At 43.3% G+C, this 27,763-nt stretch overlaps 1 protein-coding gene across 1 annotated transcript; it reads right to left on the minus strand.

Annotated features, from left to right (window-relative positions):
- On the minus strand, positions 1-27,683 carry Cerk (Ceramide kinase). The gene is made up of 8 exons (XM_076791918.1): positions 27,265-27,683; positions 13,094-13,345; positions 7,364-7,557; positions 6,440-6,815; positions 5,765-5,917; positions 5,486-5,682; positions 4,480-4,649; positions 1-4,313 (listed from the first exon to the last, which is right to left on the minus strand). The coding sequence occupies exons 1-8, from the start codon at positions 27,392-27,394 to the stop codon at positions 4,238-4,240; spliced, it is 1,548 nt and encodes a 515-aa protein (XP_076648033.1). The 5' UTR covers positions 27,395-27,683; the 3' UTR covers positions 1-4,237.
- Between the last annotated feature and the right edge of the window lie 80 nt (positions 27,684-27,763).

Consider the following 27,763-nt stretch of genomic DNA (forward strand, 5'->3'; position numbering starts at 1 on the left):
TGAAAAAGTGAAGTACAATTTATTATCATGCGCAGCCATGTTGACATTCGGTGCACCATTGCGAAAATAATTCCAAGTACAATAATACGCGGGTGTATAGCCGCGTACCGGAAGTGACGCAACTGCAGGCGGCTTCTCGCGCTCTCACTCTATAAATATATCGTAAATAAAATATATATATATGTGTGTATATATATATATATGTATGTAGTATGTATGTATGTATATACATATTTATACGCATGTGTGTTTATGTATATCTGTACAACCTGCGGACACACGACCCTAAAAAATAATTTCTACCTAACCGCTAAATGTTCATCCTCCGTGGTCCTCCATCTTCCTTTTTTAACCTTACATGCATACTTACAAAGCGAAATTATAACAATAATTACAATTCCAGAGATCACTTCGGGTCGGTGTTAAATCAACAATACCTCGTTTTATCTTTAAACGTTGTCGATAATAACACTAACTCAAAAAGCAAATAGGAAATTTCACAGTTGCGATTTCCTAATAAATTTACAACTCTCCGAATAATATTTACATACAATGAATAAATTAGAACGGCTACTTCTTTCTCAATGTTACATCCACGAAACCAATGGCAAGGACGAATTTCCAAACAGAAACCCCAGGCGAATCACGTGACCGAGGTAAGTACCCATCAACCGGAAGTATAGTCCGCAGGGCCGCGAGTAACGAATCGAAATGAATCATTGAGCAATCTAAGGCGCGAAGTAACAAATGGTATTGGACGAAATTCCAAAAATGCTCGCCTAATTGTTCACAACAATCGTAGAAGTATTCTTCTCTCTGATTTCGGGAACCGGAAGTGGAAAATGGTCGCAGGAAATTTTCTCGAAAAGTCCACCAATCGCAAACTTGCAAACAATTTTTTCTGCCGTCATTTTTTTTTTCTTTTTAGTAACGGGAGGAATGTGACGCGATTACGACGAAGAAAAATGTGGTTCAAAATCGATTGACTGGTACTTTTTTTTAGCAAGGATTGAGCTCAACGAAGCGACGAAGGGACTTCCGGTCTACGAGAATAGACGGAGCCGTGGGAAACCGGAAACTAAGGACGGAAGTCGTTCTACCTAGCCCTAGACGCGAGTGGAACGGACTAGAAATGGAAACCTGCCCACAGAAATACTCAACCTGAATATTTTCTGTTTGTCCTGCTACAATAAACTGCTACGTAAAAAAAAAGACAAATAAAACTGTGAATCCCTCTTCAATCAGCAATTTTCTAGACCACCGTTTTACGCGGATAAATCGCTTGAAACCCTACACTTTAAACTAAATAAATACGTCGAAATACTTGTGGTAAAAGTAAATGCTGCTTGCTCGTTCCCCCGACCAAAGTACTCTGCTCCGAGTCTATGTTTAAGCTCTAGATGCTGGTCTCTCGCTCGCGAAAATACTCTTTTTGCACGCTGCTGGAGTCGCTTAGGCGTGCCCAAAGAATACATTGCTATTCCAATAACGGAGACGAAACTTTTGATTGCTGATCGATTGGCCGAGAGTCTGACGTGTTTCTACGTGTTTGGACGTGTTTGAGCCACTTCTGGGTTCACTATATTTTGTAGAAAGGAGTACAAACGCTTCTAGAATTTTCGATTAGATTGGTCTCTTCAAACCTCTCCAAACTTTAGAAGGTGCACTTCAAGTTCGTAAAAATTGGTAGAACATGTTGGAGGACTTTCGAAGCTCGTTTGAAGTATTCATACGTTGTTTGATAATTCTAAATATAGTGGAAACCTCTACAAACCTTATCAAACTTGAAGAAGTGCTTTCGACGATTGTTAAAATTTCTGGACCTAATTAGACAATTATTGAGGCTCGTCTAAAGCTTCCTGTAGTCCATTCAATCGTTCTAGAGTGGACAGGAACCACTACAAACCTCATCGAACATGAGAAATAGCATTTAATAAATGTCAATAAGTTTCATTTAACCACATCAGCGTTTCTATAAAGTTTAAGAAATGTGATAATTTATTTTTGAAAATTTGTCAAGCTTTTTTCGAAGCTTCTGAAATTTTACTCACTCGACTAACAGTCTCCAGAGATCTCCAGAGGACTCGATAATGTATGATTGAAGCTTCCTAAAGCTGTTTGAAGCAGCCAAACACTATCAAACACGTCCAAACGATCACAAACCATGACAACACGTTTCCAAATCTAACAAAACGCTTCCATAATCTTCGAACATTTTTCTTTTTCCCTCGCGAATAATTCTCACACCCCAAACCTGCTCAAACGTGCGAGCTTCCACGAGATCTTTCGATAACCGAGGCGAAAGAATAAACGTCTGAAGGAGGATGGCTAGTCAGACTATACGCTCTATCGGAACGGAACTTAGGTTAACGTCTACGTTAATATCCTCCGACTTATCATACAAGAGGGAGCAACCTCTCCGTGCACCGAATCTACAGCAATCGCGACGTGAGTTCTCACGTTAAGTACGAAAAAAAAACGCGTAAACCACGACCAGAAAAACCTCGGTCGCGTTTCATACAAACTATCGCGAGTGCGTTGAGCCAAAACCGTCATACCCTCTTGACCTTCGACTCGAAACGATCTCAAACGCGCTCAAACCTTTTCGCGTATTTTACAAGGTCGAACCTTTCGCTTTTAAAAAAATAGTTTCCCGTTGTTGGACAACGATCGAGAAAGCATGTACGGCTTCGTGACTCAGTTTTCGTTGACACGTTCGCTGCTTTTGCGCGCGGTTCTTACACTGTTCCACTTTTTTTGCAGTTTTATCGTGCTCGAGGCGACGTTTGAGCTTTGTAAAATACGTTAGTAAAGAATTGGGGCAACGAACGCGTTAACAAAGTTGTACCGAGTAGAAACATCCTCGAAGGAATGTTCGTAGCCATATTGGTTTCGGCTGAAGGACGCCTTCGCAGCGAGTCGCTCGACAAGACCGTCTTTACGAATTTATTGCAACTAAACTGATTGTCATAGAAACAATAAACTTTTTGCAGTGTATTGAAGCATGACTCGGTAATGTGAACAAATTTTTGCATCGGGGTATACAGTAGTGATTTCTCTATATATGTCGCCAAGGCCTGGGTGGTAAACATCGCGGAATTATCCCCACTATCTCCGGATATGCTCCGTGAAGGATCACGAAGCTCGAGAGGCCTGTTTTGTCAAGGGGTCGATGAAAATCATTTGTAATAAGAATCGTCAAAGACAGCGAGCTACAAAAATTCGTCTACACTATCGAATCATGTCGGAACACGATGCAAAAAGTTTCATGGTTGTACACAGTCTAGTTTCCGTGTAATAAATTCTTAAAGACGACCCAGTTTTGCGAGACCCGTCGCAAGGGCGAGTATAAGAAGTTGAGCGAAAGAAAGGGAACATCGGTCGAGCATCGTGCAAATTTAAACGAGATCCTGTGTCCAAAAAAGTCGTCGACGAGGGTCTCTCTCGTCCTGGAAGAACACAGGACTAGGCGCGGCTTCGTTCAACGTCCGAAAGAGGTCGCGTCGAGGCTCGAAAGGCAACGATGTCGCTCGAAAGCATTTTTACAGCTGCTCCCCTGCAACGTTTTGCACTTGTCAAGCATTGAAATGTGCACATACAAAAGCTTTCACTCTCTATCTCTCTCTCTCTCTCTCTCTCTCTCTCTCTCTCTCTCTCTCTCTCTCTCTCTCTCTCTCTATCTCTCTCTCTGGAACTCCTAGAATTTCACAAGTTTTGAGTAAACTCTCGGATGTGAAATGTTCTTTGTAACTCTAAGAATCCCGAAGCCTTCGGATTTGCAATTTTCGAGGCCTGTGATTTGTTAATAATGGATCCCACCTAAAGGATTCCGAAATTTACGAAAACTCTAGATATTTTCGAGACCTAGATTCTCCTATTTCGAAAATTTTCTTTCTCCGTTTGGCAATTTTTTTCCTTTCTTGGTTGGTTGCCGCAAATTTTGTAATTTCCAGGGTCGGAATATTTGGTTTCCGATTTTTAGGGGATTCTAGAGGCTGTGTAGACATCTGAGAAGTTACTATATGTCTAGAGACTTTCTAGAAATTGCCCGTTGCCGAGTCGCCCAGAGGCTCGACACACGTTTGCGTATGAATCGAGCCTCGGAATTACCGAAACGCTCGATTCGCGAGCGATTCGATCGTTGCCGCGCGGTTAGGGCAAGACTGAGGAACTATGCGATTTCAATGCCGTCTCTCGGGTCTTTTTCGCCTTTGTTTCGAGGGACGCCGGATCGTCATTAACAGAAACAGGTCCGCTCGTGAACTGGTTCTTGGACTCGTCTCGTGAACACGTTCACTAGTTGGCAGTGTACCCTGTGAACACACGTATCGTTCCATCATTTTCACTTTCACGATCACACGATATTGTTTATTTATGCACGATTTAAAATTGCTTCGTTCACCGCATCTCTATATTTTTATTTTCTAGAGGGTCGTGGACAGAGTAGAACAAGAGTCGCCGAATTGGCAGGTGCGTTACCTGATTTTCACGTTCGAGTTATCGATCACTTCGCCGTCGCAGTTCCACACGCTCAAGCCCGATTTCATGTAGCGGGTGTCGATCTGGCTTTCGGACTGCATGTGCATCGTCGGCAGCGCCCGGAATGTGAACTCTCTCGCTCTGTACACCTCGACGAACGGGAGATCGTACTTGAAACGATAAACGAAAACGGTCAATACTTTTCTATCTTTGACACAATCTCGCCAGTTTCTTTTATCAAAGCCCTACGAACATTCTAACTCGATAGAATTTTCAATTACACCAATTTCTCAAATTCCAATTCCAATTCATTTCGTTGTACTCTAGGCCGCAGATTTTCTGCATTTATGAAGACAATAGGTGGACATGATAGCGATTAAGGGAATTCAGGGACACGGTTTTTAATTTACTTCTGTTTTCCGTAATTTACGCAGACGATTTTTATTATGCACGTAGATTCGCAGTCCGGTCATATCGATTTTATCGAAGCGGCACGAGTTTTCCTAATCTTTCGTGAAAGTCATATCAAATTCAAGCTAGATCTGTATCAGGTCAAGGTCGGACGTACTCTAATCCGAGAATTGCTGAGGAAACTTGAGATAGGTCCGGTCGAAAACTATGTTACCGTTTCAATTAGGTCTGGGTTAGAGCCGTGTTATATTTAGCCTGAACCTGAGTGGGAAGTAATCCGAGTTTGAGCTGTGAGATCTGTCGATAGACAATTTCAATAAACTGGAAACTCGGGCCTAAGAATTGCTGAAGAACGAAAGCGAATAATCTTCGAACAATTCGAAGCTTGAAATTTGAAAAAGATGGTAAATCGTGGAATTTGATACAGAATCCGGATAAATGTCGATTCTAATTAATAGACTGCAGATTTTATGCATACATATATAACAAAAATGACCGAATACGACTATTTCTATTTTGCATAAAAATCCACAGTCCATCGATTAGTATTGCCTCTGGGAGCTGACTGATAAATAAAACGGAAATTTGATCTTACCAGAGTCTTCTGTTTACTGGACAACCTGAGCAACATCCTAATGTTATTAAATAGGGAAGTATGCCGAACTAGGATCACGTCGACGCAACCATCGCCGACGTGACAGTGAGGACTGAACCCCATGGGACTCCTGGAGCAGGCACAAGCGAGATTAGCACCGTTCACCATGAAGAATTTACCTCTGACTGTCATCCATCCTAAAGTGAACAATAAAGTGTGCACATCTAAGCATTTGCAATTGATCGTTCAAACGTGAAGAATGAAAGACAGAGTTCTTACTGGATATTTCTTTGTCGGGAACGCTGTTGTGCATGTGCTGCAGACACCTGCTGCAATTCTTGGTGCACCTCGTACTGGTCGCAGGGTGGCAGGGGTCCGACAGCAGGTGAATCTCACCTTCGTACCCTTTGTTCGCGAGAATCTTTTTGAACCCTGCAAACAGATCGTGAAGCATGTGAAATTAAAAAATAATTTTGAAAATTATTAGGCAAATTTGGAGGATCAAGATTTTGAAGAACCTTCGAGAACATTGGAAAACCTTGGGGAACAATGTCCAAAACTAATTAATATGGAACATAGCGCATTAAGGAAACGATACAAGCCCTACCAGAGTCTTGGGAAACCTTCAAGATTGGAGAATCTCAAAGGTCCCCTACGAACAAAAAAAAATCATGAAACTATTATTCAAAATCAAGTAATAACTACCATTAAGTATTTAAAGCCAACAAAACAATACTCCAACTATCTCGTAGCACGGCGACAAATTTTTCTTTCGACGAAGCATAACACTGATCAACGAACAACCTGCGAGTCTACTGGAATAAGAATAGACCGTAAAAATAGTTGATCTTTACGAAATGGAATAATAAATTAAGAAAAAGGTCTCCGAGGATCTTGAACTGCGGTGAAATAGAGATGCAACCGCATCGGAATATTTCCGGCGAATGCACTCACCGGAGTAGTCGTATCTCTGAGGGCCCATCCACCTAAAGTTCTCGCTGTCCCTGATCACGTCCCCGAGATACCCATAGCTGAGCACGCTGGCGTACAGCCTGAGGAGGTTGTGGTCGTTGTGCACCGATGAGATATCGAGGCCAGTGCTGTCGCCAAAAATGATATGTATCGCGGCGGTTTGCACGTCCGTCGTCCCGTGAAGGCTGTACGCTATCGTGTCCGTGCTGCCACTCGGTATCACGCCGATCGGCAACGGAGGAGTCGGTAGTCTCACTTCTGGATCGTTCGCGTCGATCTGCAGATCCCTGGTTGTCCTTAAAACCAGACCGTTGATCACCTCCGCCAATGTACCGTCGCCGCCTATGCACACCACTGCCTGCGATATCGATTTTTTTTTTCATTCAACAAATGGCACATTTTTTGGACATTTTTGACTGCAACATATCGTGCAATATTTCTGTCAGTCAAGGAAATACTTTTTTTTTTTTGGAGTATGTGCTTGATTTTTGGGGAAGAAGGGAGGGGGTGAGTTCCTTGAGGGATGAAATTGGAGAATCTTGTTTTATCGAAATTAAATTTTGTGCGAGCATAAATTCAAGCTAGCAACGAACCTGCCACTATGATTGCAAGATAGACTGTAACCCCATAAGATCAACAACCAACATTCCTTGTTACAAATATCTACAACGGAAAGCTTCGTGTACAGGGTGTGTAAAAATTATATGTCACGACCACAAAAGATGATCAAAAGTAGTCGAGTGATAAGTACTGTACGATCTTCAAGGTCGAGGTCAACTTTGCGGTGCATTTTTTTAACAGATCTCCACCGATCCCGAGGTGTAGAATCACGCTACGGGGCGGTGGTGACATATAATTTTTGTACACCCTGTAGAAGCGTTTCCAGCAAAATCCGGAAATCCTCACATGGAAATCGCTTAGGTCAGCGGTGAGCAGAGTGTCCCTGGCATGACCGTGCCTCTCGGTGACCAGCATCTTGGTCTCGATCCCGGCGATGGTCATCAGAGGCTGCACGTCCTTCTCCCAGATCTTCAACCCCTTCTTCTTCCCCCCGAAGGGATTAACGAACAAGAGGATCTTCCTGGGTCGATGCGTGAGACCTAGAAAGAAAAAGAAACGCTGATAACGCCCCCTCTTTCCCCGTCCGTAGACACAGCCGGCATCATATTGATTTTTCATAGGGGAATGGAATTCAGGGTTTTCTTCGGAACCGTCACGCAGCGAGAAGTGAGAACCTGGAGAGATCAATACCGCAGCCACTCCGGCTCCAGCTCCGGCTCTCCCGAGAGGCCAGTTTCGAAGGAGATTGCGTTAGAGGCGCGACAAAGAACCGGCTCGATTGTGTTTCCGTTCGAGAACCTTTCCCTCGGAGCGAAACTAATCGAACCGATGGCCGGTTAGATCGATTAGACCGGTCGATAGCGTCGTTCACCGAGAGTTCAGGAAGCCAGCACTATCCTATCCGACTGGTTCTTGATTAACTTGTCCGACCATTGCGGACAGGATAGACGGGATCCTCTACCGTCTGCCCGATCCTGCATAGACGGACCCTATCTCCTCAGCATACGTATTCGGCATTTTGCTCGGTGGTTCAAACGGGTTGATCATCGGGCCCTTTAGCGCTCAACATTTTTATCGCGAGGTGAACTACCGCTGCAATCCTTCACACCGATTACGAACTTTTATGCAAAATAAAAATTACCATAACTTTCGATCCAGTGAATTCCTGGCACTAAAACTTCGATTTTTGGCATTTTCTCGTCTTTTTTCTGGGTTGCCAAGGTGAAGTTTAACCGATTTGACTGTTTCCCGTTTGACCAATTCTTTTTTTTTTTTTTTTTTGTTTTGCGTGAATGCATAAAATCCGCTAAAAGACACTCTAACTCGAAAACAACGTCGACAAAGACCATTGTCAGGCGGAAAATGGTCGACGTGAAACAGTCCGTTGACAGTTGTATCACTTTTTTTGGCAGCTTTTGTAATCCCAGAGCGAACAGAGAGTGATCTCCGCGTGTGCTCGCCCCATGGCCCATTTGTGCCCCAGGCTGACTGCGTCGAAGTATCGACCGTGACCTTGGCTCTTGAATCGCGAGGAATTGATCGACGCGAACCGGTTCTCGCTCGAAATCATTTCAGCGTGCAGGTCCGGGCGCGACGGAAAGAAAAATAATAGACATTATCCGGTTGTTGTCCAGACGATCAGGTAGCTCACGAGGATCGCGTTAAACGGCTCGTTAAAATTCCTCCGAACGATTTAGCGCTCGAACCGCACTAAAGTCTCTGCAAATATATTTAACAATCGCTGTGCTCAGGTTTTTTCTGTTAATGCGTGAAAGAAGATATGCTCGCGCGGGCTTTACGATAGCTATTGAAATCGTGTTAAGTGCTCAGGTGCGAATCCTAATTAGTTTTTCGCTGCAGTTCGTTGGCGCAGCTGGCATTCTGCACGTGTTGGCAAGTTGTAAATCAGGCTTTTTCTTCGTAATAAAAAGTTGACAATAACTGCAGATATTTCAGCATAGGTGAACAAATTATCCATCGATTGCGGGGACCTGTTTTGCATATAAATATTAGCTGTAGAAATTAATTCTTTTTTCGTGAATTTGTTTACTATTCAGAAACAGTTCGAATATGTTCCATTTTGATTTTAATTTAAAATTACTTACTTAATCAGTCTCTTAATCGGTTCAATAAATTGAAAATAATACTCGAACGTTCCCAAGTTCACCGAACGTTCTAGTAATTGTGCACAGTGTTGAACTTTATCGAGTTCGTGGGCATATGGATTCAAGTAGGTAAGTAAATTACGCTTAACGCATGGGTGATGGATTTTTCTGTTAGGTCAAGTGCTTATCGAGTCAGGCTAGCGGTTAGGCGTGCCATGTGTGTTACAATTTAATCTAGGTTGCGACTAAATCAGATATCTGTTAGGGCAGGGTCAGATCTAGATCGGGATGAATATTCGCCTATGTCGAGCATACGTGTGTACAGTCTGCTGCAAAAATTTATTCGCATCTGGCAAAATCCAACCATTGAACACCGAAAGCTTCAGCCATTTTATAATAAGCGTGCTGATACGAAAAAAGAAAAAATAGAACAAAAAAGAAGAACGTGGAAAAATCGTTTCGCTCCCATTTTTTGATCTGCAGACGACTTTTGGGGTCGACGACGCGCCATTCGGATCGCGAGGCGTTTAACATCGTCAGAGGAGCCCGAGATAATTAGCCGAATCAGAATTTTTTCTGGCAGTTTCCAGGGGCCTGGTCGACAAAGGCCTGGGTGGCTGCTCGGTGTGGGAGCTAGACCGAAATAGCTCCTTATTTGGACAACAAAAACTGCAGGTGTGCACACGGCCGAGTGGTTACGTGCTCCTTTTCTTTTTCCTCTGGCCGGTGAATGAGGATGACGTAAAAAGCCACTCGCCTCGGGCTGCAAAATCGTGGAAAACATCGCGCCGCCTCGTGCAGCCTCCAAGTGAAAAATTTTCCAAGAGAGATCTGAAGCCGTCGCGGTTCTCCTACTCGCACTTAGACCACTTACTCTCCTGCTCGCTGCTGCTCGTTCCCTCGCTGTTCCCGCCTGAACGAACAGCTTTGCGCCGTAATCGAACGCTTTGCGACTCCCACCAATCGCAGAATCAAAGAGTTGATAGAAATTACTAAAAACTACTATCACTTTATGCGAAATAAAAATTCTCAAACTCATTTTCAACGAACTGGAGTAAAATAAAAATTCATTTTCTCTTTTTAACAGATCCAAGAGGTTTACCGATTTCCCCTACTCCTTTTTAACAGAAATGCATAAGCGATCAGATCCTTGGAGTCTTTTATGCTTTTGTAGCCCGATAGGAGTCTAAACCCTGATCCTGAGACACCTAAAACGTTGACGGTCGTTCGCAATGACCTCGGTTGCAGCGGAAACAGCCTGTTTCTCCTTTCTTCTTTTTACGGGACATTAAAAAACGTACCTTAGTCGCGCAGCCTTGATCCGTTGCCGACGACCTAGTTCTACCGTGCGCTATGATTAATCCTTTCTACTCATTCGCACGAAATGCTGCTGGTCGATAAACGAGCCTCGTGTAACCACGTCGGAAACGGTCGAAAAACTATTGTTTTATCACATTGTGCTTTTACATTTCTCGGTAAAAAAAATTTCCTTCCGAACCGAGGGAAAAATTAGGGTGTCTTGAAAACCAATTCATCGGGTTTCAAGTGAAAACAATTATTTTACTTCAAGTGCACCAACGATTAAAGCAAGGTAAGAATTTTCTTTTGGACACTGAAAAATTCTTTGCAACCAATCCGTGATAAATCTGCTATTGATTTTTGTCCACGCGCACGTTTTCATACGTTTTAAATATTTACGAAGACTGTAACGGCATGCGCATCGAGTTCAACCTGAATTTGAAATTCATAACAAGAGGCAGAGCTCCTTTGAGAATCAAAAAATTCCCTGCAACGAATCTCAAACAAAGCCCCAGTTAACTTCTGTTCGTACACGCGTTCCTTTGCGTTTCATACATTTTTAACCTCCGCAAATGCATAAAAATTGCATCCACCCTACCATGAAAATCCGCAACAACGAAAACGAAATTTCTTCGCGCACTAAAAAATTCCCTGCGCCAAGTCAACATCAGAAATCCTGTCAATTTTTATTCGCACACGTGTCTCCTTGTATTTTGCGTTTTTATGAACACGATAAATGAATAGAAGGATCTTTCGTGGATTAAAAGACTCTTTGCTGGGGAACTACGATAAAAATCCTGTCAGTTTTGCATAGCATACGTGTTCTGTGGCGTTCTGCATATTTACGAGCAGTATAAATGCATGAAAATCGGGCGTACAATAATTTTTCAGTGGAAACCGGATACGTCGGTATGAAAATCGAGTCTCGCCGTAACATTCGGCGTTTTTGTCACGGTTTTTTCTCGCAGGAGAATATGTTATATTCGTAACCACCGGAGGAGGCATTAATGATCGATACAACGGTCAATTATTCAACCGGTCGGCCATCCTGCTGACATAAATAGTACTCGCGTGCGTACTACTCCGGTTGCAATTCAACTTTCACCCACTTTTCCCCTTGTTTCGTGCTTTTCCCTTCTGTGTACGTGTATTTTTAGCGATAGCCGGTCTCGCACCTTCTACACATCGATTCGATCACCTTTAGGCGAGAATTCGAGGAGCGAGCGTGAACTCTGTGTGTCAATACGAGGGAAGTTAGGCTGTCACGAACACGTCGGATTCCTTTGGAAGTTTGCTGGTTTCCAGGCGGGCTCTGTAAATGTGTTTATTTTATCCCAACTCCGTCGTTCTTTCGCTTTCAACTCGCGCTTTTCGGTGGCTTCTTTTAAACGCGAAAATAAAATCAGAGGGACGGAGTTTAAAATAAATTGAAACGACGAGAGAGAGAGAGAGAGAGAGAGAGAGAGAGAGAGAGAGAGAGAGAAATTATAGAATTAAGCCGAGGTGAATTCAACCGACCAACAATTTCATACGAGTAAAATTAATATTGTAAGTTTGCGGCACTAACCCTCCGTGCCGTGTTATCCCTTTTTTAATATTTCTTTTTTCTCATTTTAAGCATTCGTTCAGATAGAACATTTTTGTTTCAGAGAGAGAATTAAATTTTCAAGATGTACATTGCAGATCAAATTGATCGAGCACGTATCTGTTAAACATCGAACCAATCCATTAAAATCTCGAGGAAAATAATACTAATGCGATAAGTCAAAACAAATCAAACTGATAAAAATCGATTAAATGAACCGGACGGAAATAGAACGAATTGAATTTTCAGGATAAGACAGATAAGTATGATTACCTGAAGATACGTCGATATTAATCAAGTACAAGTGAACTGAACGCACTGGGGCTTCAAAGTACATCAGATGATGCGATAAAAATTCAGCGAAATTAATACGATACGATCTGATCGTAATCGATCGGAATTAAATCTGTACGACAGATACCGAAAACAAATAAGACTATTTTCAATAACAAAGTTTTAACACGAATGCAATTGCAACAGCAAAACGAATGTAATAAAACTCAATAAAAATGCAATAAAATATTCTAACAAAAGCTCGAAACGATTGAAACGATTACTACAAAGACGAGATACGGTTTCGATTGCCCCAGTGGAAACTCGATACGGATAAATATCCGGCTAGAACGGATTCCACGGCGATTAAACTGCGCTAAAATCAAAATTGGCATACTCTGCGCCGATAATGGTAATATTACTATGCAACGGAATGCAGGCGTTGTTGATCCAGTGTATGGGGAAGCAAGAAAGTTACTAGAAGGTGAAAGGTCGAACAGCCGGTCGACTGCTCTTAGGAGATTAAACGCTGAATCGATGGATCAAATATTTCGAATGCGGAAAGATTCAAATATTTGTCTGTTCAAGGGGAGTGGCAATTTTCCACGTAGAGACCAACTTCGCGCCCTCTTTCCTCGGAAGAGCATTCTCCGCCTATTCATGGCAATCGAAAAATTGATTTAATTATGGATTCTGTCAATTATTAAGCAGAAAATTCTTTTATCGAGCAAGAATTAATTCGTTTTTCCGAACCCCGAAAAATGTCTGCTACGCTTGAAACGGATGAAGGGGGTTGCACGAGGGAGAACTCACCCATGAGGTAATTTCGTATAGTTTTGACCCAGGAGGCCACCTGTCTGGGGTCCGTGTGGCTCATGGTGACGCTGTGGTGGCTCCATTTATTCTTTGCTCCCCGAACAGCGTAGTGTAAAATGAAATTTGTCGGGCAGACCGTGGGGGATGTCGGTGACGTCGGGGGTTGCTTCTCTTTCACGTTCACCCCAGGTATCCAATCATCCCCGTAGCGCACGGCTAACACGTCCGTCATGGGCAGCGTCCATCTAGCTGGAAATTACCAGAAAGAATACCGTTATAATTTCCGAGAATTAACGGCAGGCTGATTTAAACGTTCAAAGAAAATCCTGCCCTCGAAACGCTACCCTTGAAAAGACACGCGTGCCTGCTTCGTTGCAAAATTAAAGCAGCTTGTTCGGTAATCAAAATAAATAATTATTGAAAGAATTGAAAGTGTTTGGAAAGGGTAGTCACGTGACTTTTACAGAGTCAGCAGATCGGTAATCGCTGTATCATTTCCGTTCACGTTGACAGCCTTCGGCCACTGACTTAAGATCTTAAGCCTGTGACTAAACTTATCACATTTTTTGCTCTGTATTATCGATATTCGTCGTAAATCATTTTTCCGGAGTTGGTCGAAGCATTAAGGACAAAGTTGAGAACGAAATGGAAGAAATGCAGAGGCAATCAATGCCGTCGACTCGAATGGCACGAAACAAAGGCTTGGTTTACGATCCCCTAACAGCTGTCATTTAATATTGTAACAGACCGAGACAAAAGCGAGCTCGACGAGTCCACGCGCGTTACATAATTAATCATCGTGGCCCCAGAGTCTATCGATCCTTCGTCATCCGTTCAAGATCAAGGATTTATCTGGAAATTGTTTCTCGAAATAGTACAATATCCATACATCTCTGAACAATTTTTCGAATTTTCTCTAAACAATCTCCTATCACCCAAAATAAATAAATGCAATAACGGTATTTATCTCCTTCTAAGATCTACTTTTAGCCAATACTCTGAATTTTTGGAACACGATTCTCCCAATTTTCTCAATATTGTGGATGTCCGAGGTAAATAAATATGATAGTAGAAGAGATAAGCGAGAGATAATGGGCGGACGATAACACCGACACCGTCGGACCTTATCGGACTTTCCTCTCTTTTCTTTGTCTTCCGAATTTTTCTCGCAACATTCCAGCATCCAACAAAAGTTTTCAATTTTATTGAAAAAAAACTTTCACAATTTTTGTGCTACGATTCGTGACCTTCTGAATTATTCTTGACGACGGTAGCTATTCTTCAACCGGTTCTAGTCTAGTGTTTACATTTTTTCTGAGCCGCTCATGACCTACAAGTCATACCGAAACGACGAAAACCGCCTACCGACCACTTCTAATCGCTTTCACAATATCTTTGATCGGTTAACGATCTTCTGAATCACCTCGATGACAATAACAGCCCTTCAACTATAGTTTCTGACCTTCCGAATCATGTTTCACTACGATGATTGTCCTTCGATTAATTCTGAACTCCTTCGCAATTTTTGTTCAGTTTCCCTCGATATTCCGAGTCAGCTTGGACGACGACAGCCTAGCCTTTGAAAAATTTCTGATAACATTTTCCCACCCTTCTGGCTACACTCTGGTCTTTCAGTCATCTTACCCTATAGTAATCTCCCCCTCGTCTACCCGATAGGCTTCTAAACCCCTCCAGATCGCAACGACAATCTTCTAAGATGATTCTCGGTCTCCAACCTATTTGCCAACTAACGATTATCCTCCGAGATACCTGCAAAGCCTTCCCGATCCCCGGATACTCCTATTTCTCGTCATCGTTCGCACATTTATTTATTTGCACTGTACGAGTATCAAGCAAACGTTATCTTAAACCAACGATGCCATGCTCGAAGAGGCGTGAACCACACGCGACTCGACCGAGGCTGATAACGCGATTGTGTAACTGACAAGAGACCGCGAATCAGTCATCGCAGGTAATTACCAACTTTCAGGAAAAACTCGCCGAATATGACTGGAGCTGAAGCCAATATCCACGGTTCAAATGCTCGAACATATTTCCAACAAGTTTTTTTTGCCAAACATTCGCTGAAATATTAAACAACCAGAAAATATACCATACAAATTTTCAAAACAATTCTCTTCTAAATTGATCCAAATAAAATTGAACCTTCCTCTTTCGAACGAGCCCTTTCAAAGAAAAACCATTTTTCGCTTATTTTTGTCGGTAACCTGGTCGCTCTACCTTATCGCGAATCAACGGAGTCTTGGCTGTTAAACGAGACGGTGCTAAACGATTTCCAAAAAGCATCGCATTTGTTTGTAAAACATTTGCATTCGAAAGTGAAAGATAGCTCCATCAACAGCCTGATCGTCACGCGCGTCCAGTTAACGTGACCGCAATAGCAACGAAGCAAACGAAACAATCGTTCCTCGAGTTCCTGAAACTTTTCTCGACCGATGGTCTCCGAGATCGTTTGTCTCCAAGTGCACTGCCGCCACGGCGAATCGACTTTCTCGTGCTCGCGCGACGCTCGCGTGACGCCCGCCAGCCGCTCCCGCCGAAGTAAATCGCATTGTCAACAATCGCGTTCAATCCAAAAATGACGACAACGATCGAGAAACCTCCGATGCCGCGATAACTTCAATTGAACCGTTCGCCGAGGCTTCGTCGGCCGTGTTTGCCATTTATATCGGTGAAATTCGATCGAACTTCTAATCGAACCTCCGACCGACCCGTCGATCTTCTAAAATTATCTCTTTCCAATGTCAAATTAAATTCTAGACCGCTGCACGGCCTTTCCGAACAATCTTTTCTACATTTATTGTGCATTTACTGTCGCATAAAATACGGAATAGGTGCACAATCTTTTTTAATAGTTTTGTTTATCGCGTTTTACAGGAGACTGTACGTAGCTTCTTTATTTCTCCATTCTTTTGGACATTTTGATTTTGCAACCTTAACGTACATGCTCGAAAAAGTATTTTCGTAAATTTTTACAACATATTCGGACAGGTCCTTGTACGACATAATTTACGAAAATGAAGTGACATTTCGAGAACCTGAAAAATTCCATAGAATCAACGCAATCCGTTCGATAACACAAATATTGAACATTTAATATATCAAACGATCAACTGCAGGTTTTTTATTTTCTAATTATTAAAAGTACGAAGACGGAAAAGATGAAAAATTGTTGAAGAAATTTCTTTATTAAAGTTCATAAATCAAAATTGTGTAACATCCGAATGAATCCATTTTTGCAATATTTACCGCTTCCTTTTGCAATTAAAAAGATGGTAATTTTAAAGTCGGAGTTTGCACGGCCATAAACAGACAGCGCGGTATGAATAAGTAGCAGATAAATGTTTCCATACCTCTTCGAATGATTAGCAGCGGAAATTAGCAAGTCTGGAAGACGCCGCGCCGCTCCGCGCCGTTCGGCTTATCTTGGTCGTTCCAAAATGGCCGTCAGAGATTTCGGACGGGAATTATTCGTGGAACAACCTTGTAAGGCGAGAAACGCTCAGGAAAGTAAATGTGACTCGCGAAGGCTAACGAGGAAGACGAGGAGGACCGTTCAAATGGCGAAAATGGGCTTTTCAATTTACATTCGTCGGATGAACGCAATTTGTATTCGAGGCTCGCGCTCGTTTACACCTTCGTCCTTTCGGGAACGTTGCTAAAGGGACGATCCCGTTTTAATCCGGCCAACGCTCGGGATTCGTTTCTGAATCGAATATGATGTTTGATGTCGAGTGTTTCGAGCTGAATGTGGACGAATTCAAAGGGCTCGGAGGATGAATAGGATTGTGGACGAGGCGTTGCGAGTTGCACAAAATGGTATTTCACAAGGATTTAGGGTTCAATGTAGAATCGCAATTGTTCTAGACGAATTTAAAGGGCTCCAAACTCAGTTTAGGCAAATTCAAAGGGTTTCCAGTTAAATATAGTCGATTTTGAAAAGTTCCGAGTCAAATATTGCTAACTTCGAAGGGCTCTGAATGAAAAATACTCGCACTGGAAAAGTTCCGAGTCCACTATAGGCGAATTCAAGCGAACTTTAATCTGAACCAACGATCGATACCACGGCAGGCCAACTCGGGTATCGTTTTAATGCGAGTTTGAATTCGACGATACCACAGTTCCGATTGTTCATCGAAATTCTCGTGGCACGGGCTTCTAATCTGACCGTCTAATCTAAACACGTTCGCATTCCGATCGTGCTTATCAAGCTTTTGTCCCCGAGCAATCTGATACCGGTCAGCCAGCGCAGGAAACGATGCGATTCCAGTCGACAGGGGTCTCCGGTTTCGCGAATTCACCTACTTTCCTCGGCAACGGACGCGGTCGGCTGAACGGTTTCGCTAATTCCGTTGTTCTTCGCTCGTGCTCACGTGCCAGCTCACGTGTGCGGTCACGACGATGCCAATTCGATTGTAATTACCATCGGTGCGCGCCGGTCCACGGCTCTGTCTGGAAACCGCGTTGCATAACAGTGACAGTGACAGCGTTCGCATCCCCGTTAACTCCTTGTCCGTCTGAATGAAAGCTCGGTCGGAGCCAATTTTTCATGCACCGCTCTCGAATCGATTGAATTTTAACTTGTGCGAGCTGTCTCGATTCGCTCTCGATTAGGTTCGAGATCCTATCAGATGTTGGATTAATTCTAAATTAGGCTTTAGTTCGCTCGGGACGTCGATCGAGTTTGAATAAAATTTCGTTTAGAATTCGTTTTGATCGTTTCATCGTGCGAGGTGCTGATTAAATTGTGGACCAGCTTTCGGTTCGTCCGACACGTCGATTTACGAGTTTAAATTATATTTTATAATAATTCCTACGAGACCTCGATTAATACTAAATTCAACACGAGTTCGTGTGAGAGTTGGTGGCGTGGAGAAATATGGGAAGCATGTTTCCAGTTCGTTAACGGTGTTCAACACTTTTCCTTTCGAGAGATGGAACGAAATGATAGTGTTTTGGCTGTAGCAATAAGAAATATGGAGAACGAGTGAAAAATTTCTAAATTTTTGCGTTCTTTTTCGACGGTTCTCTGTGAAACCTATTGGAACATTCCTGTCGGTGAAACTCTAATGATGGTATGCTTCGACTGTGTGATCAAACGACGTCGTTAGCTAGGATTATTATTATCATTAAATACTTGTTATGCCTATAGGCTAGATCCAGAACGAGTGTAGATAAGATCTCGATGAAATCATTGTAGCATAATACATGTCTGGAAAATGTCCAAGTCCCATTGGGTCAGGTCTGGAATGCCTCCAAAATCATTTGGGTCGGGTTTAGAAGATTTCTAACATCAATTAAAACAGAATAATATAAAATATTGCCAGCTTCTATCAATTTCTTCTAGCTCCCTGTTGAGTAATGTCAAAGTACTTGTTCGTCCAATAACTGACATCCATCAACATCCATTAATTGACTACTGCAATCATTTTGAAACTTGATTATTTAGGTCTGAAATATTTTTAATTCAAATCCGATACGAGAAAATATTCCTGAAAGATTTCCATATTTTGTCAAAAATGTGTAGAGTCTACAGCACCGGTGAGTCAGCTTTCAATCGGGTCAGAGACCTATTAATTTAGAAGCAAAATACTACTTGTATCCGTTGGGTTAGGTCTGGGTTGGCCGCGTCCATTGGATCAAGTCTGGAAACCTCCCAAAATCTTTTGTGTCTAGATGAAAATAATTCTAACGTCTATTGTGCCAGAGAAAAACTCTTAGCACCTGTTAAGCTAAGTCCAAGTTGGCAATATTCGTCGTAGAGTATTTCCAGGACAAATTAAATGAAAAATCTAGATTCTAGAATATTTCTGGTCAAAACAGATTCCACCAGGATACAATAATGGTAAAGTCTCCTTGAAACGGAATTTTTCCGCATGAACGAGAATAAAGCAATCCGACGACAGTCGCGGCGCATCGTCGCATCGCGAGATTATATCACCCGGTAAACAATCAAATTTACCTGCGCCCGCGGCTAACCGTGCGGCTAACCGAGGGCATTACGTAAACCGAAGGCACGCAAAAGTGAAACTTGCAAGTTGCAGTCGCGTTGTATATATGTATATACACACGGGCACACTTTCAGCGTAATTTATGCGATGCCCTCTTTACGTAATTTCTCCTGGCGGAGAGCAAAGTACTTTTCCAGCCGCAGGGAAATTGACGCAACCCCGAGGCCCGACCTCCCACGATCCTGAAAATCGTTCCAGACATGCGTATCGTCCTTTCAAACATCCACGGTTTTTTCGCACGTGTCCTACTTGCCACGATGACGCGATCCGCTATGTCGCGTTTAGGGTCGCATCCGCGATTGTTCTCGCGGACGATGCACGCTTTCTACTTTCTTCGGCCCCTGCGTGCCTTCGTTCATCCTTTGTGGGAATGATTCGCCGATTCGACGATCTAATACTGACCGATTGGTTTGAAAATCATCAGACGATCGTGCACGCTTTAGCAAGCGGTTTATGGTAGCTCGCGAGTGCGTGTCCTGCGGTTCCAAATTGTTGCACGTTCGAACGTCGGAGAATTTTTCCCGCGAGTAAATCCACCACAGATTCGAACCTTCCACTGTTTTATCAGCAATATATTTATACTTTGCAAGCACCTGGCTAATTAATTGGACGTGCGACCTGTTCTTGCCTGTGCTGCCTTTAATTCGTGATTGTCCTATAAACATTTTTCCTTTGGTCGTTGCTGGTATCGTTCGCTTAATTAACCGTTTAATAAGGAGTTTCCCAACAGCAGTAATTATTTTGTTATCCTCCGCCTGCGCGCGCGATCTCGTTTATTTTTTACTCTTGACTGCAAGGTTACCTCCGCGAATAAAAAACTGGGTTAATTTCTCTACAGTAATTAAGTCGGGTGTTGCTCGATGATTTCTTTTTTTTTTTTTCTTTTTTTTTTTTTTTTTAAGAAACTAACCTACATATATGCGACGCCAGTGAAATTCAGAGACACGTATGCGCATACAAATTCTTAATTATTATTGGGGGTTTTGCGGGAGAGAATCGTTGCTTCAGCCTCTCTTCCACGTGAAATTCGACGAAAACCGGCGCCAGACGGAATCAAGTCCTCGTCGTGATCTTCTAATTACCGTTTCGTAATAAACATACTACTTCGTTTACGTAAGAGGCAATAACAACGATGGGAGAAGAGAAGAGGTAACGGTGCACGGTGCAGCGGGAGACTGGAGTTGCAAAGAATATGCAGGGAATATAGTTAATATCGAAGATGGAAAATTGAAATCGGCGTCACGTGCTTCGAAAATTGCTAAATTCTACGGATTTTCAGGAAAGTCGATTGTCTAACAAGGAAATGAACAGTTCTGCGAACAAGTGGAATCCTCTAGCGCTCGCTCGGCCATTTTCCTTTCGATTTTTGAACCCTGCCACCGCTCTCGCATCAACGTTGACTCTAAAACAATAGTTTACCAGCGTTTACAAGTTCCCGTAGCTCTGTCAATAATTTCTGACCACTTCCAACGAATTGTCCAGTGTTTCGGAAGTATTTGAACTCTCTTTCGTCGACTACGACCGTATTTTAATTTCTAAACACCGACACTAATTTTTTCTCAGATATTGTTGACCTTCCGAGTCACCTCGGTGACAACAACTATTTCTTATCTGGTTCCACTCGGCCTAACAATTTTTTTCTAGTAATTCTTCACCTTCCGAATCATTAACAACAATAACAACTATCTTCTACCCAACTCTAATCACTGTCAGAATATTTTCCGAAGTGTTATCGACCTTCAGAGTTACTTCAGTGAAAACAACTGTTTCTTATCTGGTTCCACTCACCTTCTGAATCATTTACAATAACAACAACTGTCTTCTACTCGACTCTGATCACTTTCACAATTTTTCTTCCTACCATTCGCGACCTTCTGAATTATACTCCACCGCGGTAGCTATTCTTCAACCGGTTCTAGTCCAGTGTTTACATTTTTTCTGAGCCGTTCCCGACTTGAATCAGATTGAAACAATGATAGCCGAACACTTCTAATCACGTAAGAGGTAAGATTCCAGAAAACAGGTTACTTTTTTTTTTATGGTTACCGATAAAAAAAAAAAAAAGAAACACGTGTCAAATATTTTTCGAAGAACTATATCTCGCATAAGATTCGTGAAAATCGGCTTGTATCAACGGAATATGTTCCCTTGTGAGCGAGTTCACGAGCCGGCGGAGAAGAGCGAAGGAGCGAAGGAGCTCGAGCTCACGTTCGCTGCATGATTGCAGCAGCTGCACTCGAAATCCGTAATTCCTGCGGGGCGTTTGTTCGAATGCACGAACTACGGCACACGAATTCGTTCAGGTAAATTTAGGCGTCGTCGCATGGCACGGTCGGTCGTTCACACCGATCTCCGGTAGCCGGTTCGAGTTAGCCCCACCATGAAGAGAGCCAACAGACTGGAGAAGGTCGCCGCTTTTCACCAACATATAGCACCGATCCAATCTCTCCCGTACCGTACCGTCCCGTCCCGTCCCGTCCCGTCCCGTCGGCCCACTATTCCGTGTGTTCGCACCGTTCCGCGATTATGACCTTCTACGGGCTCGTCTCTTCCGCGTCCGTTGGGTCTTTGACCGGCTCAATGCTGTCTGCGAAGCGTTCCTGGAAGATCACCGGTCCCAATCGTTCAAGGACATGTTCTCCTTCGGAACCAGAACTCGAGAACCGCCAGAGACTTCGAGCTTCGACGCTAGATTTGCGGGACACCCTGTCAAAATGGCGGGTTCTGTATTCTTTAATTTACAATTACTCTGACTGTAAAAACATGCATTTATAGGAAATTTATTCAACACATTTATTCCTTGGAACATATACTATGGTAAAAGCTATACCAAGGTAGAATCTGGCCACTTTTAGAGCTCCGTAAACCTAGCGTTTCAAGATACACAGCCAGTGCACCAGTACTCAGATATAACAAAGACTTGCATCGAACCAGGATTTAGTATGATTCCAAGAGGTGTCGATTGCGACTCGCTCCAATTCGCGTCTCGTCGAAGCGCTATCTCGATTGCTTTTGGATCAGATCTAGATTAGAAAGAACAACTTTTGTGTCTGAAGCCCGAGCAAACACAATCGACTTTCGTGAACGTGCTTCACCGCCGGTTTTTTGCAGATCTTCGCTGTCAATATTGCGGCGAACGTGACTTAGCGATCGTGCGAGACGACGAAACGTTACAGTTCAGACGGAAAAACCGAACGGAACGGTGAGGCTGGTAATCGTATGCAAATGAAACCTGCGGCGCAGCTTCGCGCGAGGAGAATATTCATCTAAACTATCGAACGAGTTAATCCGGCTAGACCCTTCTAAAAAAATTGATTCGAAGCAAGATTGGGGAAAATATTAATCGAAACAATGATACGGAAAGTAGAATTTTAACGGACGCGACGACGGCAAGCAAAAGTGAAGCGAGATGACGCAGATCGATAGGAATTTGTGTACTCAGCCGAACCGATAGCTACTCTCGTTGTTAATAACGTTCAGAAAACACGAAAGAAACACTAGGAAACGGAATGGTGCTCGATCCAAGCTCAAGGACGACCGCATCTCCATTTGTTCCTGCTTTCCCGACGTCTCGACGTCATTGCTGATTCCGAGCACACCTGGGAACATCGTATTATGCTCGGCATCGTGTGTTCTCGTCAGGTCGGCCATATTCGAATGCAATCCTCGAGATGGACGATTATTCAAATCATAAAAGCGTCTCGCGCTTGCTTGAATGTTGAAATTTATTAGCTCGCGAACGATCCTCGTTTACTCTGACAAACATACAGACGTCGACGCTATCAATCCGCCGAACGATACTACAAACAATAAATTGTTATGTAAAATTCGACATCGAAGCAACGATCCCCTTATCGAGCGTTCCGACGGATCAGTTTGAATAATAAATCTCTCGGGAATTAATTATTTGGCTTTCGATAACGATCGTTCGGGTACGAGCGACCTCGCGATCGATGCATTTAATGAACAATGCATCGTTTCGAGGACCGACGTGGGTGGACATTATGCTGCTTCCGTTTTCTGAGCTTTGGGGGGTCTTTAAAAATGTAGGTTACCGGTTCAGCCGAATCAAATCGAATTCTACAGGGAAATGTTTAGGTTTTAATGGCCGTAGTACGGCCGCCATTTTGGAAACTATGCCGGACTTTTCCGACCTTCGCGCGATTATTATACTTCGAAAAGTCGATTCGTAATGGATTTCAGCTCGGCATTATGGAAATGCGTTAAATAGCAATTAAGGAACATTACGGGGTCTAAAGTTTCAAATTTCCTGCATAAGTTTATGAATATTAAATCTGCAAAGACCGATGGTAACAGTGGAAACATTTCCCAAGCGTTCAACTTGCAAAACAGAGATATTTTCCTCGTCTGCACTTTACATAGATATCGTCTTTTAACAAATAAATGAAACAAATGACTGGACAAATAAATTGCCCGGTCACGAGGCCTAGCATATTTCCAACTTTAACGAGGATACGGTAATCATAAATATTAATCGATTTTGACGAACACGAGACTCGTGACTATGTCGCAAGGACTGGTTATAGCGACCAGTTTAAATTACTGTTAGTTGTTGAAATACCGTGGAACGACGATGGTGCATCTATGGCTGAATGTTAACAGCAACCAGAATAAAGAAAAAAAAAAATGGCTTCTGGTGCGTTAGCTGCATCGACTGCATCCTAGACGATCGAACAACGTTTCCGTGTTTACTCGGCCTCGTTTAACCGACAACGGTGACATTCTCACCCGATAACGATAACTGGACCCGGATTGACGATGTTTATCTACGAAATTCGATGATAATGCGTCCCCACGAGTTTGCGATCGTGATAGGCGCGTCAGCAAGAAGAAAAACTCGAGTTTTTGCCAATTAGAGAGTACTCGAAGCCGATCGACCTGATTATGAATGAAACTAGGCTCAAAACGGCCGAATCATTCTGGCTCACTGTTCCAGAATTTCGACATTTATATTTTGAGAATTAAATTGCAACAAATTCTCGATTAAATTCACATTCGACTCGAACTCGATTCTTCTTAAGAACCACAGCTCCGCGAAAAGACAAGGGGAAAATAAGAGTGTCGATCAACGAGATCCAGTTTCGCGGAAAGACCCACGGATCGTCGTCGTCGATCATATTCCTCGGAGATGAATGGCGATCGACAAGATTAACCTGTCGAGATCCATTCGATAAGCTCCAGCAAAGGCGAAGTTGCAACAAACGGTTTGTCAGTGTCGATCAGCGATAAGAATTACAAGGTCGATTTCGTCGAATTAGGATGACACCGCGATGCCTTTGGAACATCTATCGACGATCGATGCGCCCGACTGGATCAAACATAATATCGAGGCCATTCGAGAAACCGAGGCGACACCGGTAACCAAAATAAATTCCACGACCGCGATTTTCGGAGCCCGTTCTGGTCCATGGTTCGACGGTCCTGGACCGCTCCGAACCAGTTCCAAACGTTGCTCAACGTCCTAAAAACAAATCCGGCCGAATTTTCTTCTGTTTCGATAAAACGAACATCCTTGGACCCTGGCCAGGCATAATCGAACCATTCCGACACCGCAACGAAGCATTTTACAATCTCTGGAAATTATTTAACGGGCAAAAATTGTGCAATTTTATTGGTAGTCTATGTTTAATTTTCTAAAAAAAAAATAGTGCAAATAGCAACGAGTCACGATCCAAAGTACAGCAGCAACAGAATAATATTCGGAACAACGGAATATGCAATTACCGAAACTCTAAATATCGAACAGGAGGATAACTGTGGGTGGTTTAAAAAACCGGTTACTCGATCAACTCCGCGGTCGATAGATCGCTCGAGAGTGTTCGAAGCCGAAAGTATTTAATCTCCGAGGGACAATGAAGGCTCGATTACTCGGGCAACTTGATTCTAATTCCGTTTTGCTCGAATAGATGTTAAACGGATTGATCGTCGCGCCCCCGTAAAAAGGATAGGAGTCCTCCTCGAAGGAGACTGGATATTTTCCAGCGGAAAAGTTCCATCTCGTTGGTAACCCGACTCGCGGTGAACTCCTTCGAAAATAACCCTAACCGAGATCGTCCCCCGTTCCGAACAGGGCAGGATTCTTCTGCCCAACTTTTTCTGAAAAAACGAACGGATTCCCGGGTATAAATAGCGCGTTAACGCGTCGCCTTCCGTCAACGAGAATATTTTCGCGCCAGGTAAATACGAAGCTGACAGGATAAATAGTTGCACGAGGCTAGTTAGCCAACTATAAGTCACCTGCTATCTTCATCCAGTTCTCCTAGTTTTAGCTATTCTACTCCACAGCTATATCTCGGTAAGCCTCAAAACACATCCAATAGAGTGTAACGTCTTTAGTTATTTTACTTGAACGTTCTCGACTTTTGGAAACATTCAAATTGTTATAACTCGGTGAGAAATAACGATACGGTAACGAACGTGGACTCGTTTTAAAGCTTGAAGCTTCCACTGTCGCTATCCACCGCAGAACTGCTCCTCATTCGCGTATTTTTCAAATTTTCATTTTTTCAAATGGGATAATTGGTTGGAGAGGTCTCGGGGATCGTGGCAACGAGTGTTTCCGAACAAGTACGAGATGCGGTCTCGAAGCACCGTAACAGCTTCCGGAAAAATTGTCGAGGCTTCTGGCAATGATTCCGTGACGGAACCATGCAATTTCCTCGTGGCGTTCCGATATCCAACATCCTCCGCGATAATCGCATCGGAGGACACCGAGGAACGCTTTTATGTCGTTTTGTAGCGACCAGCTCCGAGGAGAGCAGGATAAACGGGAAAACTGCGGCCGCTGCTAATTCCCCTTTGGCTCGCAACCATAAATCGCACCGGCGACAAATAAAACTTCGTTGCTGGGCGGCGAATAATATATTGGAAGCTCCGAGGCTAATGTTCTTCCTGGAAATTTACAATCTTTCTGTTTTAGAACGATTTCGCAGGTGATAAATACGCTTTATGCAAAATAAAAATTGTCGACATCCAATTGCAAGAAGCGTATACAACTTTCTTGTTCGAGTAAAAAGGATCAAAAATTGAAAACAGCGTCCGAAAGGTACGCACAAAACGTTCCACACAATTTTCCAACAAAAAAATCACCGAGTTTCATTTGACAAAACCAAAAATTCCCACGACCTCGGTGACCCTCCGCGCATCGTTACAAAAAGCAATAAATGGCCGCCGACTTTAACCCCATTATAAAAATTCCAACTCTCAAATTCCCTGAGCATTCCACCAATAAAAGTCGAAAACAATATCCCTACGAGACAAAAAGAACCTTGCCGAATTTCCCGAACCCCATGACAGGTTCGTCTACTTCGAAATGCACCCTCCTGAAAACAAAGCCCATCGAAGGACATCTCTGCGTTCCGACGCGACCCCGCAGCGTCTCCTTTGTCTCGGATCAGCGATTGATGCTAGCGTCGCGTTCTCGCGGCTATTATCCTTCGTGATCGATCATCCGTGTGTCAAAGCATAGCAAACCACTCGAACTAAACTCGAGAGTACAGTACCTCGATTATCCGAAAGGTTCGAGTCTCTGAATTCTCGATTTAAGCAAGTACGAGCGACGGTAACGAATAGGGAATTTTTATGCGAGATAAAAATTGTCCGAGTCGGTGGTAAAGGACCGAAGATAAATAAAACTTTTTCTCTTTTGGATTTCGGATTTTTTCTTTTACAATTTATGAAGTTCAAGAAATATTTTCTTGAGAATTTCTGTTACCGTTGCAGAGGAATCGGTCTCGTTTAGGGCTCGGTAGTTCCAGTGTATAATGAAAAAGAAAAGAAAATTAAAAAATAATATCACTCTTCCAAGGCCTTTTCGCGCAATTTCGTATAGGACCTATTCATTTCGAACGAATAAAATTCGCAGTCTAGTGATAAACACGTCACGCGTAAACAGATGTAAGTCGTGTTGAGTGGAAACAATTCTAGGTGAAAAAATGCCACCGGTTTTGGAGTTAAGACAGCCCCGAGTGCAAGGGTTCGTAAACATTGGATCCGACATTACAGCCGCGTAATTGTTCTAATGTTCGAACGGTCACGTTTCGATCCGTGTAATCGAGGTTCCGCCGTACTCTTGAGATCGGTATAGCGCCGTGAAAGGCGGAAAAATCGACTCACTGTACGGCGGTTTCTCCGTCTCCCAGATGAGCGTGCCACGATGAAAGTAGACCCTGCACCGTTTCTTCTTGACGACGAACGTGTTCAGGAGAACAGTCCTCGACGACTGGTCGGTAATCTCCTGCATCATCCTGTGAACCGGTCGTGTCGATCGGGACGCGGCTCTTCAACGGCCAAGCCTCTGACGAGCCATCGCTCGGTACTTTCGGACACTTTGCTCGGAAACTTTTCTCTGGCTGTCGAGACTCCGGGTCCGCGGAAAATCGGATGAGCAAAGGGAGAACACTGATCGCGGTGGAACGTACACTCTGGAAGAACCACTGCCGAGGACGTTGCCCGTGGTTGCCCGCTCCACGGCTCGAGCACGACTGTGGTGAACGATCGACTCGATTCGGACTCGTGCCGCACCGTGGACGCTCGGCTTTTCTCTCTGCTGGTTCGTCAAGCCGGTGGTAGAGGGCCGGACCGACAGACTGGAGAACTTCGATACAGCCACAGA

This window comes from Halictus rubicundus, chromosome 8, assembly GCF_050948215.1.
Source record: "Halictus rubicundus isolate RS-2024b chromosome 8, iyHalRubi1_principal, whole genome shotgun sequence".
Lineage (NCBI taxonomy): Eukaryota > Metazoa > Arthropoda > Insecta > Hymenoptera > Halictidae > Halictus > Halictus rubicundus.

Bases quoted from the DNA above. Each gene is read 5' to 3' on its own strand.
- Cerk (XM_076791918.1), bottom strand. From the start codon at position 27,394: ATGATGCAGGAGATTACCGACCAGTCGTCGAGGACTGTTCTCCTGAAC. The intron at 6,816-7,363 runs GTGAGGATTTCC...TCGATATCGCAG, and splicing joins CTGACCTAAGCGATTTCCAT to GCAGTGGTGTGCATAGGCGG. The intron at 5,918-6,439 runs GTGAGTGCATTC...ATCTGTTTGCAG, and splicing joins TCAGAGATACGACTACTCCG to GGTTCAAAAAGATTCTCGCG.